Source organism: Salmo salar, chromosome 14 (assembly GCF_965601325.2).
Source record: "Salmo salar chromosome 14, fSalSal1, whole genome shotgun sequence".
NCBI classification, from domain to species: Eukaryota; Metazoa; Chordata; class Actinopteri; order Salmoniformes; family Salmonidae; genus Salmo; species Salmo salar.
In genome coordinates this window covers 43,906,809-43,921,503 of record NC_138304.1, presented here as the reverse complement: position 1 = coordinate 43,921,503, position 14,695 = coordinate 43,906,809, and the positions used below count along the sequence as shown (strand labels likewise).

Sequence of the window (14,695 nt, the reverse complement as noted above, 5' to 3'; positions counted from 1 at the left end):
GGGGGGAGGTGTTGACAATATGGACTGTAATGGGGGGGAGGTGTTGACAATGTGGACTGTAATGGGGGGGAGGTGTTGACAATGTGGACTGTAATGGGGGGGAGGTGTTGACAATGTGGACTGTTGGGGGGGAGGTGTTGACAATGTGGACTGTTGGGGGGGAGGTGTTGACAATGTGGACTGTTGGGGGGTTGATGACAATGTGGACTGTAATGGGGGGAGGTGTTGACAATGTGGACTGTAATGGGGGGAGGTGTTGACAATGTGGACTGTAATGGGGGGAGGTGTTGACAATGTGGACTGTAATGGGGGGAGGTGTTGACAATGTGGACTGTTGGGGGGGGTGATGACAATGTGGACTGTTGGGGGGGAGGTGTTGACAATGCTGACTGTTGGGGGGGAGGTGTTGACAATGCTGACTGTTGGGGGGGAGGTGTTGACAATGTGGACTGTAATGGGGGGGAGGTGTTGACAATGTGGACTGTAATGGGGGGGAGGTGTTGACAATGTGGACTGTAATGGGGGGGAGGTGTTGACAATGGACTGTAATGGGGGGGAGGTGTTGACAATGTGGACTGTTGGGGGGGTGATGACAATGTGGACTGTTGGGGAGGTGTTGACAATGTGGACTGTTGGGGAGGTGTTGACAATGTGGACTGTTGGGGAGGTGTTGACAATGTGGACTGTTGGGGAGGTGTTGACAATGTGGACTGTTGGGGAGGTGTTGACAATGTGGACTGTTGGGGAGGTGTTGACAATGTGGACTGTTGGGGAGGTGTTGACAATGTGGACTGTTGGGGAGGTGTTGACAATGTGGACTGTTGGGGAGGTGTTGACAATGTGGACTGTTGGGGAGGTGTTGACAATGTGGACTGTTGGGGAGGTGTTGACAATGTGGACTGTTGGGGGGGTGATGACAATGTGGAATGTAATGGGGGGGAGGTGTTGACAATGTGGACTAATGGGGGGGAGGTGTTGACAATGTGGACTGTAATGGGGGGGAGGTGTTGACAATGTGGACTGTAATGGGGGGGAGGTGTTGACAATGTGGACTGTAATGGGGGGGAGGTGTTGACAATGTGGACTGTAATGGGGGGGAGGTGTTGACAATGTGGACTGTAATGGGGGGAGGCGTTGACAATGTGGACTGTTGGGGGGGTGATGACAATGTGGAATGTAATGGGGGGGAGGTGTTGACAATGTGGACTGTAATGGGGGGAGGTGTTGACAATGTGGACTGTTGGGGAGGTGTTGACAATGTGGACTGTAATGGGGGGAGGTGTTGACAATGTGGACTGTTGGGGGGGTGATGACAATGTGGACTGTTGGGGGGGTGATGACAATGTGGACTGTAATGGGGGGGGAGGTGTTGACAATGTGGACTGTTAGGGGGGGAGGTGTTGACAATGTGGACTGTTGGGGGGGTGGTGATGACAATGTGGACTGTTGGGGGGGTGTGGACAATGTGGACTGTTGGGGGGGTGATGACAATGTGGACTGTTGGGGGGGTGTTGACAATGTGGACTGTTGGGGGGGTGTTGACAATGTGGACTGTTGGGGAGGTGTTGACAATGTGGACTGTTGGGGAGGTGTTGACAATGTGGACTGTTGGGGAGGTGTTGACAATGTGGACTGTTGGGGAGGTGTTGACAATGTGGACTGTTGGGGGGGTGATGACAATGTGGAATGTAATGGGGGGGAGGTGTTGACAATGTGGACTGTAATGGGGGGGAGGTGTTGACAATGTGGACTGTAATGGGGGGAGGTGTTGACAATTTGGACTGTTGGGGGGGTGATGACAATGTGGACTGTAATGGGGGGGGAGGTGTTGAAAATGTGGACTGTTAGGGGGGGAGGTGTTGACAATGTGGACTGTTGGGGGGGGTGATGACAATGTGGACTGTTGGGGGGCTGTTGACAATGTGGACTGTAATGGGGGGAGGTGTTGACAATGTGGACTGTTGGGGGGGTGATGACAATGTGGACTGTTGGGGGGGTGTTGACAATGTGGACTGTTGGGGGGGTGTTGACAATGTGGACTGTTGGGGAGGTGTTGACAATGTGGACTGTTGGGGAGGTGATGACAATGTGGACTGTTGGGGAGGTGATGACAATGTGGAATGTTGGGGGGCTGTTGACAATGTGGACTGTAATGGGGGGGAGGTGTTGACAATGTGGACTGTTGGGGGGGTGATGTTGACAATGTGGACTGTTGGGGGTTGGTGATGACAATGTGGACTGTTGGGGGGGTGGTGATGACAATGTGGACTGTTGGGGGGGTGGTGATGACAATGTGGACTGTTGGGGGGGTGGTGATGACAATGTGGACTGTTGGGGGGTTGATGACAATGTGGACTGTTGGGGGGGTGATGACAATGTGGACTGTTGGGGGGGTGATGACAATGTGGACTGTTGGGGGGGTGATGACAATGTGGACTGTTGGGGGGGTGATGACAATGTGGACTGTTGGGGGGGGGGGTGTTGACAATGTGGACTGTAATGGGGGGAGGTGTTGACAATGTGGACTGTAATGGGGGGAGGTGTTGACAATGTGGACTGTAATGGGGGGGAGGTGTTGACAATGTGGACTGTAATGGGGGGAGGTGTTGACAATTTGGACTGTTGGGGGGGGGTGATGACAATGTGGACTGTAATGGGGCGGGAGGTGTTGACAATGTGGACTGTAATGGGGGGGAGGTGTTGACAATGTGGACTGTTAGGGGGGGAGGTGTTGACAATGTGGACTGTTGGGGGGGTGATGACAATGTGGACTGTTGGGGGGGCTGTTGACAATGTGGACTGTAATGGGGGGAGGTGTTGACAATGTGGACTGTAATGGGGGGTGTTGACAATGTGGACTGTAATGGGGGGTGTTGACAATGTGGACTGTTAGGGGGGGAGGTGTTGACAATGTGGACTGTTAGGGGGGAGGTGTTGACAATGTGGACTGTTGGGGGGGTGATGACAATGTGGACTGTTGGGGGGGTGATGACAATGTGGACTGTTGGGGGGGGGGTGTTGACAATGTGGACTGTAATGGGGGCGAGGTCTTGACAATGTGGACTGTAATGGGGGGGAGGTGTTGACAATGTGGACTGTTGGGGGGGTGATGACAATGTGGAATGTTGGGGGGCTGTTGACAATGTGGACTGTAATGGGGGGGAGGTGTTGACAATGTGGACTGTTGGGGGGGTGTTGACAATGTGGACTGTGTTGGGGGGGTGTTGACAATGTGGACTGTGTTGGGGGGGTGCTGACAATGTGGACTGTAATGGGGGGGAGGTGCTGACAATGTGGACTGTCATGGGGGGGAGGTGTTGACAATGTGGACTGTCATGGGGGGGAGGTGTTGACAATGTGGACTGTCATGGGGGGGAGGTGTTGACAATGTGGACTGTCGTGGGGGGAGGTGTTGACAATGTGGACTGTCGTGGGGGGAGGTGTTGACAATGTGGACTGTCATGGGGGGGAGGTGTTGACAATGTGGACTGTAATGGGGGGGAGGTGTTGACAATGTGGACTGTTGGGGGGGTGATGACAATGTGGACTGTTGGGGGGGTGATGACAATGTGGACTGTTGGGGGGGTGATGACAATGTGGACTGTTGGGGGGGTGATGACAATGTGGACTGTTGGGGGGGGTGATGACAATGTGGACTGTTGGGGGGGGTGTTGACAATGTGGACTGTAATGGGGGGAGGTGTTGACAATGTGGACTGTTGGGGCGGTGATGACAATGTGGACTGTTGGGGGGGTGATGACAATGTGGACTGTAATGGGGGGGAGGTGCTGACAATGTGGACTGTAATGGGGGGGAGGTGTTGACAATGTGGACTGTCATGGGGGGGAGGTGTTGACAATGTGGACTGTCATGGGGGGGAGGTGTTGACAATGTGGACTGTCATGGGGGGGAGGTGTTGACAATGTGGACTGTCATGGGGGGAGGTGTTGACAATGTGGACTGCCATGGGGGAGGTGTTGACAATGTGGACTGTCATGGGGGGGAGGTGTTGACAATGTGGACTGTCATGGGGGGGAGGTGTTGACAATGTGGACTGTCATGGGGGGGAGGTGTTGACAATGTGGACTGTCATGGGGGGAGGTGTTGACAATGTGGACTGTAATGGGGGGAGGTGTTGACAATTTGGACTGTTGGGGGGGTGATGACAATGTGGACTGTAATGGGGGGGGAGGTGTTGACAATGTGGACTGTTAGGGGGGGAGGTGTTGACAATGTGGACTGTTGGGGGGGGAGGTGTTGACAATGTGGACTGTTGGGGGGGGTGATGACAATGTGGACTGTTGGGGGGCTGTTGACAATGTGGACTGTAATGGGGGGAGGTGTTGACAATGTGGACTGTTGGGGGGGTGATGACAATGTGGACTGTTGGGGGGGTGTTGACAATGTGGACTGTTGGGGAGGTGTTGACAATGTGGACTGTTGGGGAGGTGTTGACAATGTGGACTGTTGGGGGGGTGATGACAATGTGGAATGTAATGGGGGGGAGGTGTTGACAATGTGGACTGTAATGGGGGGGAGGTGTTGACAATGTGGACTGTAATGGGGGGAGGTGTTGACAATTTGGACTGTTGGGGGGGTGATGACAATGTGGACTGTAATGGGGGGGGAGGTGTTGACAATGTGGACTGTTAGGGGGGGAGGTGTTGACAATGTGGACTGTTGGGGGGGGTGATGACAATGTGGACTGTTGGGGGGCTGTTGACAATGTGGACTGTAATGGGGGGAGGTGTTGACAATGTGGACTGTTGGGGGGGTGATGACAATGTGGACTGTTGGGGGGGTGTTGACAATGTGGACTGTTGGGGGGGTGTTGACAATGTGGACTGTTGGGGAGGTGTTGACAATGTGGACTGTTGGGGAGGTGATGACAATGTGGACTGTTGGGGAGGTGATGACAATGTGGAATGTTGGGGGGCTGTTGACAATGTGGACTGTAATGGGGGAGAGGTGTTGACAATGTGGACTGTTGGGGGGGTGATGTTGACAATGTGGACTGTTGGGGGTTGGTGATGACAATGTGGACTGTTGGGGGGGTGGTGATGACAATGTGGACTGTTGGGGGGGTGGTGATGACAATGTGGACTGTTGGGGGGGTGGTGATGACAATGTGGACTGTTGGGGGGGTGGTGATGACAATGTGGACTGTTGGGGGGGTGATGACAATGTGGACTGTTGGGGGGGTGATGACAATGTGGACTGTTGGGGGGGTGATGACAATGTGGACTGTTGGGGGGGGGGGGTGTTGACAATGTGGACTGTAATGGGGGGAGGTGTTGACAATGTGGACTGTAATGGGGGGGAGGTGTTGACAATGTGGACTGTAATGGGGGGAGGTGTTGACAATTTGGACTGTTGGGGGGGGGTGATGACAATGTGGACTGTAATGGGGCGGGAGGTGTTGACAATGTGGACTGTAATGGGGGGGAGGTGTTGACAATGTGGACTGTTAGGGGGGGAGGTGTTGACAATGTGGACTGTTGGGGGGGTGATGACAATGTGGACTGTTGGGGGGGCTGTTGACAATGTGGACTGTAATGGGGGGGAGGTGTTGACAATGTGGACTGTCATGGGGGGGAGGTGTTGACAATGTGGACTGTCATGGGGGGGAGGTGTTGACAATGTGGACTGTCATGGGGGGGAGGTGTTGACAATGTGGACTGTCATGGGGGGAGGTGTTGACAATGTGGACTGCCATGGGGGAGGTGTTGACAATGTGGACTGTCATGGGGGGGAGGTGTTGACAATGTGGACTGTCATGGGGGGGAGGTGTTGACAATGTGGACTGTCATGGGGGGGAGGTGTTGACAATGTGGACTGTCATGGGGGGGAGGTGTTGACAATGTGGACTGTCATGGGGGGAGGTGTTGACAATGTGGACTGTCATGGGGGGAGGTGTTGACAATGTGGACTGTAATGGGGGGGAGGTGTTGACAATGTGGACTGTTGGGGGGGTGATGACAATGTGGACTGTTGGGGGGGTGATGACAATGTGGACTGTTGGGGGGGTGATGACAATGTGGACTGTTGGGGGGGGTGATGACAATGTGGACTGTTGGGGGGGGTGTTGACAATGTGGACTGTAATGGGGGGAGGTGTTGACAATGTGGACTGTTGGGGCGGTGATGACAATGTGGACTGTTGGGGGGGTGATGACAATGTGGACTGTTGGGGGGGTGATGACAATGTGGACTGTTGGGGGGGTGATGACAATGTGGACTGTTGGGGGGGCTGTTGACAATGTGGACTGTAATGGGGGGAGGTGTTGACAATGTGGACTGTAATGGGGGGTGTTGACAATGTGGACTGTAATGGGGGGTGTTGACAATGTGGACTGTAATGGGGGGTGTTGACAATGTGGACTGTTAGGGGGGGGGTGTTGACAATGTGGACTGTAATGGGGGCGAGGTCTTGACAATGTGGACTGTAATGGGGGCGAGGTCTTGACAATGTGGACTGTAATGGGGGGGAGGTGTTGACAATGTGGACTGTTGGGGGGGTGATGACAATGTGGAATGTTGGGGGGCTGTTGACAATGTGGACTGTAATGGGGGGGAGGTGTTGACAATGTGGACTGTTGGGGGGGTGATGTTGACAATGTGGACTGTTGGGGGGGGGGTGATGACAATGTGGACTGTTGGGGGGGTGGTGATGACAATGTGGACTGTTGGGGGGGTGATGACAATGTGGACTGTTGGGGGGGTGATGACAATGTGGACTGTTGGGGGGGTGTTGACAATGTGGACTGTTGGGGGGGTGATGACAATGTGGACTGTTGGGGGGGGTGTTGACAATGTGGACTGTGTTGGGGGGGTGCTGACAATGTGGACTGTAATGGGGGGGGAGGTGCTGACAATGTGGACTGTCATGGGGGGGAGGTGTTGACAATGTGGACTGTCATGGGGGGGAGGTGTTGACAATGTGGACTGTCATGGGGGGGAGGTGTTGACAATGTGGACTGTCATGGGGGGAGGTGTTGACAATGTGGACTGTCATGGGGGGAGGTGTTGACAATGTGGACTGTAATGGGGGGGAGGTGTTGACAATGTGGACTGTTGGGGGGGTGATGACAATGTGGACTGTTGGGGGGGTGATGACAATGTGGACTGTTGGGGGGGTGATGACAATGTGGACTGTTGGGGGGGTGATGACAATGTGGACTGTTGGGGGGGTGATGACAATGTGGACTGTTGGGGGGGGTGATGACAATGTGGACTGTTGGGGGGGGTGTTGACAATGTGGACTGTAATGGGGGGAGGTGTTGACAATGTGGACTGTTGGGGCGGTGATGACAATGTGGACTGTTGGGGGGGTGATGACAATGTGGACTGTTGGGGGGGTGATGACAATGTGGACTGTTGGGGGGGGTGTGGACAATGTGGACTGTTGGGGGGGGTGTGGACAATGTGGACTGTTGGGGGGGTGTGGACAATGTGGACTGTTGGGGGGGTGTGGACAATGTGGACTGTTGGGGGGGTGTGGACCGTGTGGACTCTTGGGGGGGGTGTGGACAATGTGGACTGTTGGGGGGGGGTGTGGACAATGTGGACTGTTGGGGGGGTGTGGACAATGTGGACTGTTGGGGGGGGGGTGTGGACAATGTGGACTGTTGGGGGGGTGTGGACAATGTGGACTGTTGGGGGGGTGTTGACAATGTGGACTGTTGGGGGGGTGTTGACAATGTGGACTGTTGGGGGGGTGTTGACAATGTGGACTGTTGGGGGGGTGTGGACAATGTGGACTGTTGGGGGGGTGATGACAATGTGGACTGTTGGGGGGGGGGGGTGATGACAATGTGGACTGTTGGGGGGGGGGGGGGGTGATGACAATGTGGACTGTTGGGGGGGGGGGGGGGTGATGACAATGTGGACTGTTGGGGGTGTGTGTGTGGACTGTTAGGGGTGTGTGTGGATGTATAAGTCTTACCCCCGTGGACTGTAGGTGTTGTCTGAACTCGTCCATGGTGGTGTTGGAGATGCTCATGTCTCTGAACATCCCTTCCAGTTTAGAGGTGAACTGACAGCCACACTCAGTCTACACAGAGAAGACAGCACAGCGAGTCACACAGCACGTCACACAGCACAACCATTCACACAGCACAGCGAGTCACATGTTCAGGGTTGTGACCAGCACAATATGGAAAACCAGGTCAAACAACTACCAGTCCATTCTAATGCTTAGATAGAGATGTAAGATAGTCATGAACATTCTGAATTCCTGATTAATAATAATAAAGTAATAATCTAATTAAAATCAAATGAATTAGTAATATATTGGATATGAAATGTCAACGTGTAATTGACAGCAGACTCGTTCATCTCCTCACCTTCAACTTAGAGATCATGTTCTTTTCAGAGTCGTCCGAGACACTCTTGTTGGTGAGCAGCCTCCGGGCCAGGTGCTGTTTGTAGTATCTCTCAAACACATCCTTCTCCTGCATGAACCGGAATAGAACCATGGCCTTGTCCAAGATGGACTCCACCTCCTGTTCTGTCAGCTGGAGACACAGACAGACAGACAGACAGACAGACAGGAGACAGACAGGAGACAGACAGGAGACAGGATATTGGTTTGAATAGTTTTCCTTTAATAACCACGTCTCCACGTGGTCCTGTCCAGAACTAGTGCACTATGTGGAAGGTAGGGTACTACATGAGATTAGTCCACTGAAGTGTAGTAATATAACATTTAGCAACACTGACGTACCCCTTTGACTCCCTTCTTGAGCTTGTCGTCGATGAAGAGGGAGAGGTACTCTGGGGAGCGGGAGTTGAGGTTGAGGAAGTACTCAAAGTCTCCGGCGATGGTCTGCTTGAAGAGCCGGTCGTTGTTGAACGACTCCAGGAGGAAACGGTCGAACCGCGTCTTCAGGTCCAACAGGCCCTATAGGACAGGGAATCAAATCCAACTTTATTGAAAGGGAATTAAAATTCATAGCACGCTTTAAAATAAGTAATAACACACAAACACACAGATACTATAGAGATTTCAAGTGGTTTACGTGTTAACTCTTGGGGATGCCCTAAAAAGATCATTGTTTACCACAATAACAATGATCTTTCTTCTGTACTGAAATTCTAATTACTGTACCACTTGGCAGTTATGTACATATTGTTGTTTTATTCCTTTTGCTTATTTTCTGAATAACTGTAAGATGTACATATTGTGTCGTTCCTGGAAGCTGTTGCCGTAGTGATAACCAAAAGATACTCCCTGAAAAGAGTGGGCTGGAACCTTAGCTTCAATGCTTATGGGGGTAGTTACCAATGTTACTATTTTAAAAACGCTTTAGATTTGAGTTCTTTCTGGTCAGGAAATAATCTGTGCCCTGATTGTTATGGACATGTTCAGAGAATAAAAATGCCAGCCAATCTTTGATTTGAGGTTAGGCCCAGTGTACCTGAATGTAGTCGACAGGGTTCTTGCCCTCTCCCTCCTCTGACACCAGAGCCTTGCCCTGCTCCCTCAGGTAGGAGCTCATACACTCACACATGGTCTTCAGGCCATTAGGCACACGGCTGAACAGCTTGTACATACAGCCCAGGTCTGGAGCGCAAGAGGAAGAGAGAGGAGAGAGAGGAAGAGGGGAGGAGAGAGGGAGAGAGGAAGAGGGGGGAGAGAGGAAGAGGAATAAGGCGGGGGGAGAGAGGAAGGGGGGAGAAAGGAAGGGGGGGGGGGGAGGAAAATGGAGAATAGATTAGTTATGAAGGAAGTTCAAACCAATACACAGATCTACAGTCTGTATTTCACATTGGTTTAGATGTCAAAGATTCACTGGCTCTGCCTGTCTGTATTTCACATTGGTTTAGATGTCAAAGATTCACTGGCTCTGCCTGTCTGTATTTCACATTGGTTTAGATGTCAAAGATTCACTGGCTCTGCCTGTCTGTATTTCACATTGGTTTAGATGTCAAAGATTCACTGGCTCTGCCTGTCTGTATTTCTGCGTGTCTGGTTTCAGAGTTAATCTGTGAGGTAAATGCAGAGCTCAGGAAATGCGTTTGAAGCAAATTCCAGTCAAGAAAGTGAACTGACGTGAACCAGTAAATACATGAGTGACAGAGAACTTATTTCTCTCTCTGATTTGATAATCATCAACAGGAGGGTTTGATTCAGTCCACTCATCGATAATAGGTCTTGTACTATCTAGTATTTGTATTCCTATCTGGTAGTATGACATCTAGTGGCCCTTTTGGATACGTCAGACTAACACACCTGTCTAATTATCTCTGGCTCTCTGTGTGGCCTTCTATCCCACTGTTGTTTGTGGAGATATGCTCTGATTGGTCGACTGACCAAAAGCTCAGCTATAATTAAAATAAATGTGGATCTGACTGGAAGTGTGCGGAGATGTTTTTCTCCGTTTCACTTTTTGACTCCAGTAGCTTCACTAATCAGCTTTGGGTGTCCGGTAGATTGTGCCTAATTGGCTACGGTTACATAGGCAACCCATTCAGATCTATTGCCAATTATTTCCATATCTGATCCCAATCTGATATTTTTCCTAAGGTATGAACAGCAACAACAAAACATATTGAATATGATCTTTTGCCTTCAGATTCATACCATGTCCATACGTGGACCTCAATCCTAACGCAATTCTGATGCTCCAATATGTGGCCTCATTTGTTTGCTCTAAAGTGATTTTTGTTTGTGTGCGCATGACTTGCCGTTATCAACCACCCCGAAAATGTTATGTAACAGTGACAGGAAATGAGTGTTACATCTGTGTGCTACTTCAGAGGCTACATCAGTGGGAATGTGCAAATCTGATATGAGTGTGGACAGTCAGAAAAATAAGATTGGATAGAAGACTATGGCTAGGTCTGGAGAATCATTGATTAACCCTGAATAACATGCCTATGTCCGGACAACCTTTTTACATGAAAATCACCCACAGCCCAAGTCTCAGAAGGGGAACGCTGATCTAGGATTACGTTTTCCTCTTTTAGACCACAGTGAGAAAGATTCTTTGGACAGGAGGATGCTTTTTGAAAAAAAAGGGCCCAGGTCTCCAGATATAATTAAACACACAAGTAAAGTGTTGATTAGAACTCAATTCAGTCTTAATCCATTGCCTGTAAAACAAGCCTGTTTTCCATGTTCACCTTCTGTCTTGCCGTTCTTGAGCATGTGAACAAGGCCAGAATTCTCCATCTCCACGATGGTCTTCATGTGTTTGGAGATGAGCTCCCGTTCCACCACCTTGACGATGGGCTCCTCTGTGGACTTGTCCAGGCAGTGCAGCACCCGCTCTATCTCCTCGTTGATCCTGGCCTCCACCTTCTTGATGTAAACACTGGCACTGTTCTCCGCTAGGAACTTCTGGCTCTCCATCTGAGGGGTTGGTACAGGGTACGGTTTTAGGGGGGGGTAGAACAGGGTACGGTTTGAGGGGGGGGGGGGGGTAGGACAGGGTACGGTTTGAAGGGGGGGGTAGAACAGGGTACGGTTTGAAGGGGGGGAGGTAGAACAGGGTACGGTTTGAAGGGGGGGGTAGGACAGGGTACAGTTTGAAGGGGGGGTAGGACAGGGTACGGTTTGAAGGGGGGGTTGAACAGGGTACGGTTTGAAGGGGGGGTAGAACAGGGTTCGGTTTGAAGGGGGGGTAGAACAGGGTACGGTTTGAAGGGGGGGTAGAACAGGGTACGGTTTGAAGGGGGGGGTTGAACAGGGTACAGGTTTGAGGAGGGGGTAGGACAGGGTACAGGTTTGAGGGGGGGTAGAACAGGGTACGGTTTGAGGAGGGGGGGTAGAACAGGGTACGGTTTGAGGAGGGGGGGTAGAACAGGGTACGGTTTGAGGAGGGGGGTAGAACAGGGTACGGTTTGAGGAGGGGGGGGTAGAACAGGGTACGGTTTGAGGAGGGGGGTAGGACAGGGTACGGTTTGAGGAGGGGGGTAGGACAGGGTACGGTTTGAGGAGGGGGTAGGACAGGGTCGGTTTGAGGAGGGGGTAGAACAGGGTACGGTTTGAGGAGGGGGGGTAGGACAGGGTACGGTTTTAGGGGGGGTAGAACAGGGTACAGGTTTAAGGGGGGGTAGAACAGGGTACGGTTTGAGGGGGGGGGTAGAACAGGGTACAGGTTTGAGGAGGGGGGTAGGACAGGGTACGGTTTGAGGAGGGGGTAGGACAGGGTCGGTTTGAGGAGGGGGTAGAACAGGGTACAGGTTTGAGATGGGGGGGTAGGACAGGGTACAGGTTTGAGATGGGGGGTAGGACAGGGTACAGGTTTGAGATGGGGGGGTAGGACAGGGTACAGGTTTGAGATGGGGGGGTAGGACAGGGTACGGTTTGAGATGGGGGGGTAGGACAGGGTACGGTTTGAGATGGGGGGGGTAGGACAGGGTACGGTTTGAGGAGGGGGGTAGGACAGGGTACAGGTTTGAGGAGGGGGTAGAACAGGGTACAGGTTTGAGGAGGGGGGGTAGGACAGGGTACAGGTTTGAGATGGGGGGGTAGGACAGGGTACAGGTTTGAGATGGGGGGGTAGGACAGGGTACAGTTTGAGGAGGGGGGGTAGGACAGGGTACGGTTTGAAGAGGGGGGGTAGGACAGGGTAGGGTTTGAGGAGGGGGGGTAGGACAGGGTAGGGTTTGAGGAGGGGGGTAGGACAGGGTACGGTTTGAGGAGGGGGGGTAGGACAGGGTACGGTTTGAGGAGGGGGGGGTAGGACAGGGTAGGGTTTGAGGAGGGGGGGTAGGACAGGGTAGGGTTTGAGGAGGGGGGGTAGGACAGGGTAGGGTTTGAGGAGGGGGGTAGGACAGGGTACGGTTTGAGGAGGGGGGGTAGGACAGGGTAGGGTTTGACGTGAGATAGAGGTATTTCAGATAAAAGTGGAAGTTGGAAGAGGTTGATAGAGCAATACAATTTTATGTAAAACTGAAAAATAAAAAGCATTTTATTAGTGTGGACAATTGAGGAGCACAAAATGACGAAGTGATGGGCTTCGACTCATGAACAGGATTTGGATGACCACAAACCAAGAGGTCACCTATATGGGGTTAGATGAGGATAGTGAGAAGCTCCACTGACTTAATGCAGCTTAACGTGTTGTAATAGCTTGGTTACGTGTTTTTGTGGTTTTAGCATCCATGCCAACATCATAAAACAAATCTCAGCAGTCACAATGACTGGACAAAAAAAAGAGAGCGTGTAAAATGTTGCCCAACCCACCTGGAAGAATTCTGCAGACATTTCTAAGAAGGGGGACTCAAAGTCTTCCTCGTACACAGACCTACCCTCCAGACCCAGAATCATCAGCATCTGACAGGCGTTCCTGATCGCTCCCCTGTACACACACACACACACACACGAGGAATAAACATATGATCTAGATTTTGGGGTGGATTTTTCTCTTTAAGTAACATTGAATAAAACCTATTTGCCAGAGTGGTGATGAGTTGGGTATTAATGTAGTAGTTCATCTCCCAAGTTGAAAGGTCAATTCTCTGTGAATAGGATGTGCTACTGCCCTTATCATAGGCCTACATAAAAAAACAGCCAAAGAGAAAGATGAAGTGGTTTCAGGGGCTTAAACCTCACATCACAGCCGGCCATTGTCCCCTAGGATATGACTTATGCACCAGCCTCACCAAATACCTACTATCTAATCAACAGTAGCAGGGACTGTATACACAAAGCAAGTCAGTCATCATGATCGGAAAGGCAAAACTGATCCCAGATCAGCACTAATACTCTGAGACACTTTGTGAATAGATACAGGTCTTTCTTTTGTTAGACAGATCCCAGAACAGTCCTTACCTGTCCACCACCTCTCCTTTCCTCTCCCGTGCGATCATGTCCAGCAGGGTCTGTCGCAGGTGGTCTCGGATGCAGCCATAGCGTACCACCTGGTCTCTGAAGATGATCAGGCCCAGGTTGTAGACGTTCTCCACGTTGTTTTGCTGCACGTACACCCGGTCCTGGAGCCAAGTGGAGTACAGTGCGTTAGAATAAAACCCATTTGAATACTTTGTCCTCCGAACAGAATATTCTTTGCACAGTTAGAGTTTACTCAACTGAAAAATTCAGGAACAGGTAAGGGGGAGGACTCCCAAAAATGTCATTTTTTGCTCTGAAAAGCCATATGATACCTGATAGGCTGGTGTCCTTGGTTACACTCACCAATACAAATCTATAGCCTACTACGCAGATACAAAATAAATATGGCTGAAATCTCAGTTCTGGGATTAGATGTTTTTAATACCAAAATAAGAGTACATCATCATCCCATTTCTGCACCTAGCACTGAGTAGGCCAGGCAGCTAACTGGAGACCCAGGACGCAGGGAAAAGGTCAAACTTCCTTTGAAACTTTTGTGAGTGTACGGTTTACTGTTAATTTTATATTGTTTATTTCACTTTTGTTTATTATCCATGTCACTTGCTTTGGCAATGTTAACATATGTTTCCCAGGCCACTAAAGCCCTTTGAATTGAGGAGAGAGAGCGATTGAGCCCTTTGAATTGAGAAGGGTGGGGGGAGAGAGCAGGGAGAAGGAGAGAGAAAAACAAAAGAATCCCGAGAGAATTCTGCAGTCTCCATAGCGGCTGTGTCACTGGATTGTCCCCCACCTCATACAGCACACAGACAGCTGGCCTTACTGTTACAGTAAATCAAGCAGAGTTGCCACTAGTTGCCCAAAAAACTGGAGAAATAAAAGAAGCTCTTTGTTC

General features: G+C 51.2%; 1 protein-coding gene across 1 annotated transcript in view; it reads right to left on the bottom strand.

Moving 5' to 3' along the window:
* The window catches only part of LOC106569638 (cullin-3), a 53,328-nt gene that overhangs the window by 32,641 nt on the left and 5,992 nt on the right, over window positions 1–14,695 (bottom strand). Inside the window, exons 4-10 of the mRNA XM_014141192.3 lie at window positions 13,783–13,943; window positions 13,195–13,309; window positions 11,127–11,355; window positions 9,419–9,564; window positions 8,725–8,901; window positions 8,345–8,515; window positions 7,945–8,052 (exon numbers count right to left, since the gene is read on the bottom strand). Of these exons, the coding sequence (XP_013996667.2) occupies window positions 7,945–8,052; window positions 8,345–8,515; window positions 8,725–8,901; window positions 9,419–9,564; window positions 11,127–11,355; window positions 13,195–13,309; window positions 13,783–13,943 (1,107 nt within the window). The remainder of the gene's footprint in view (window positions 1–7,944; window positions 8,053–8,344; window positions 8,516–8,724; window positions 8,902–9,418; window positions 9,565–11,126; window positions 11,356–13,194; window positions 13,310–13,782; window positions 13,944–14,695) is intronic.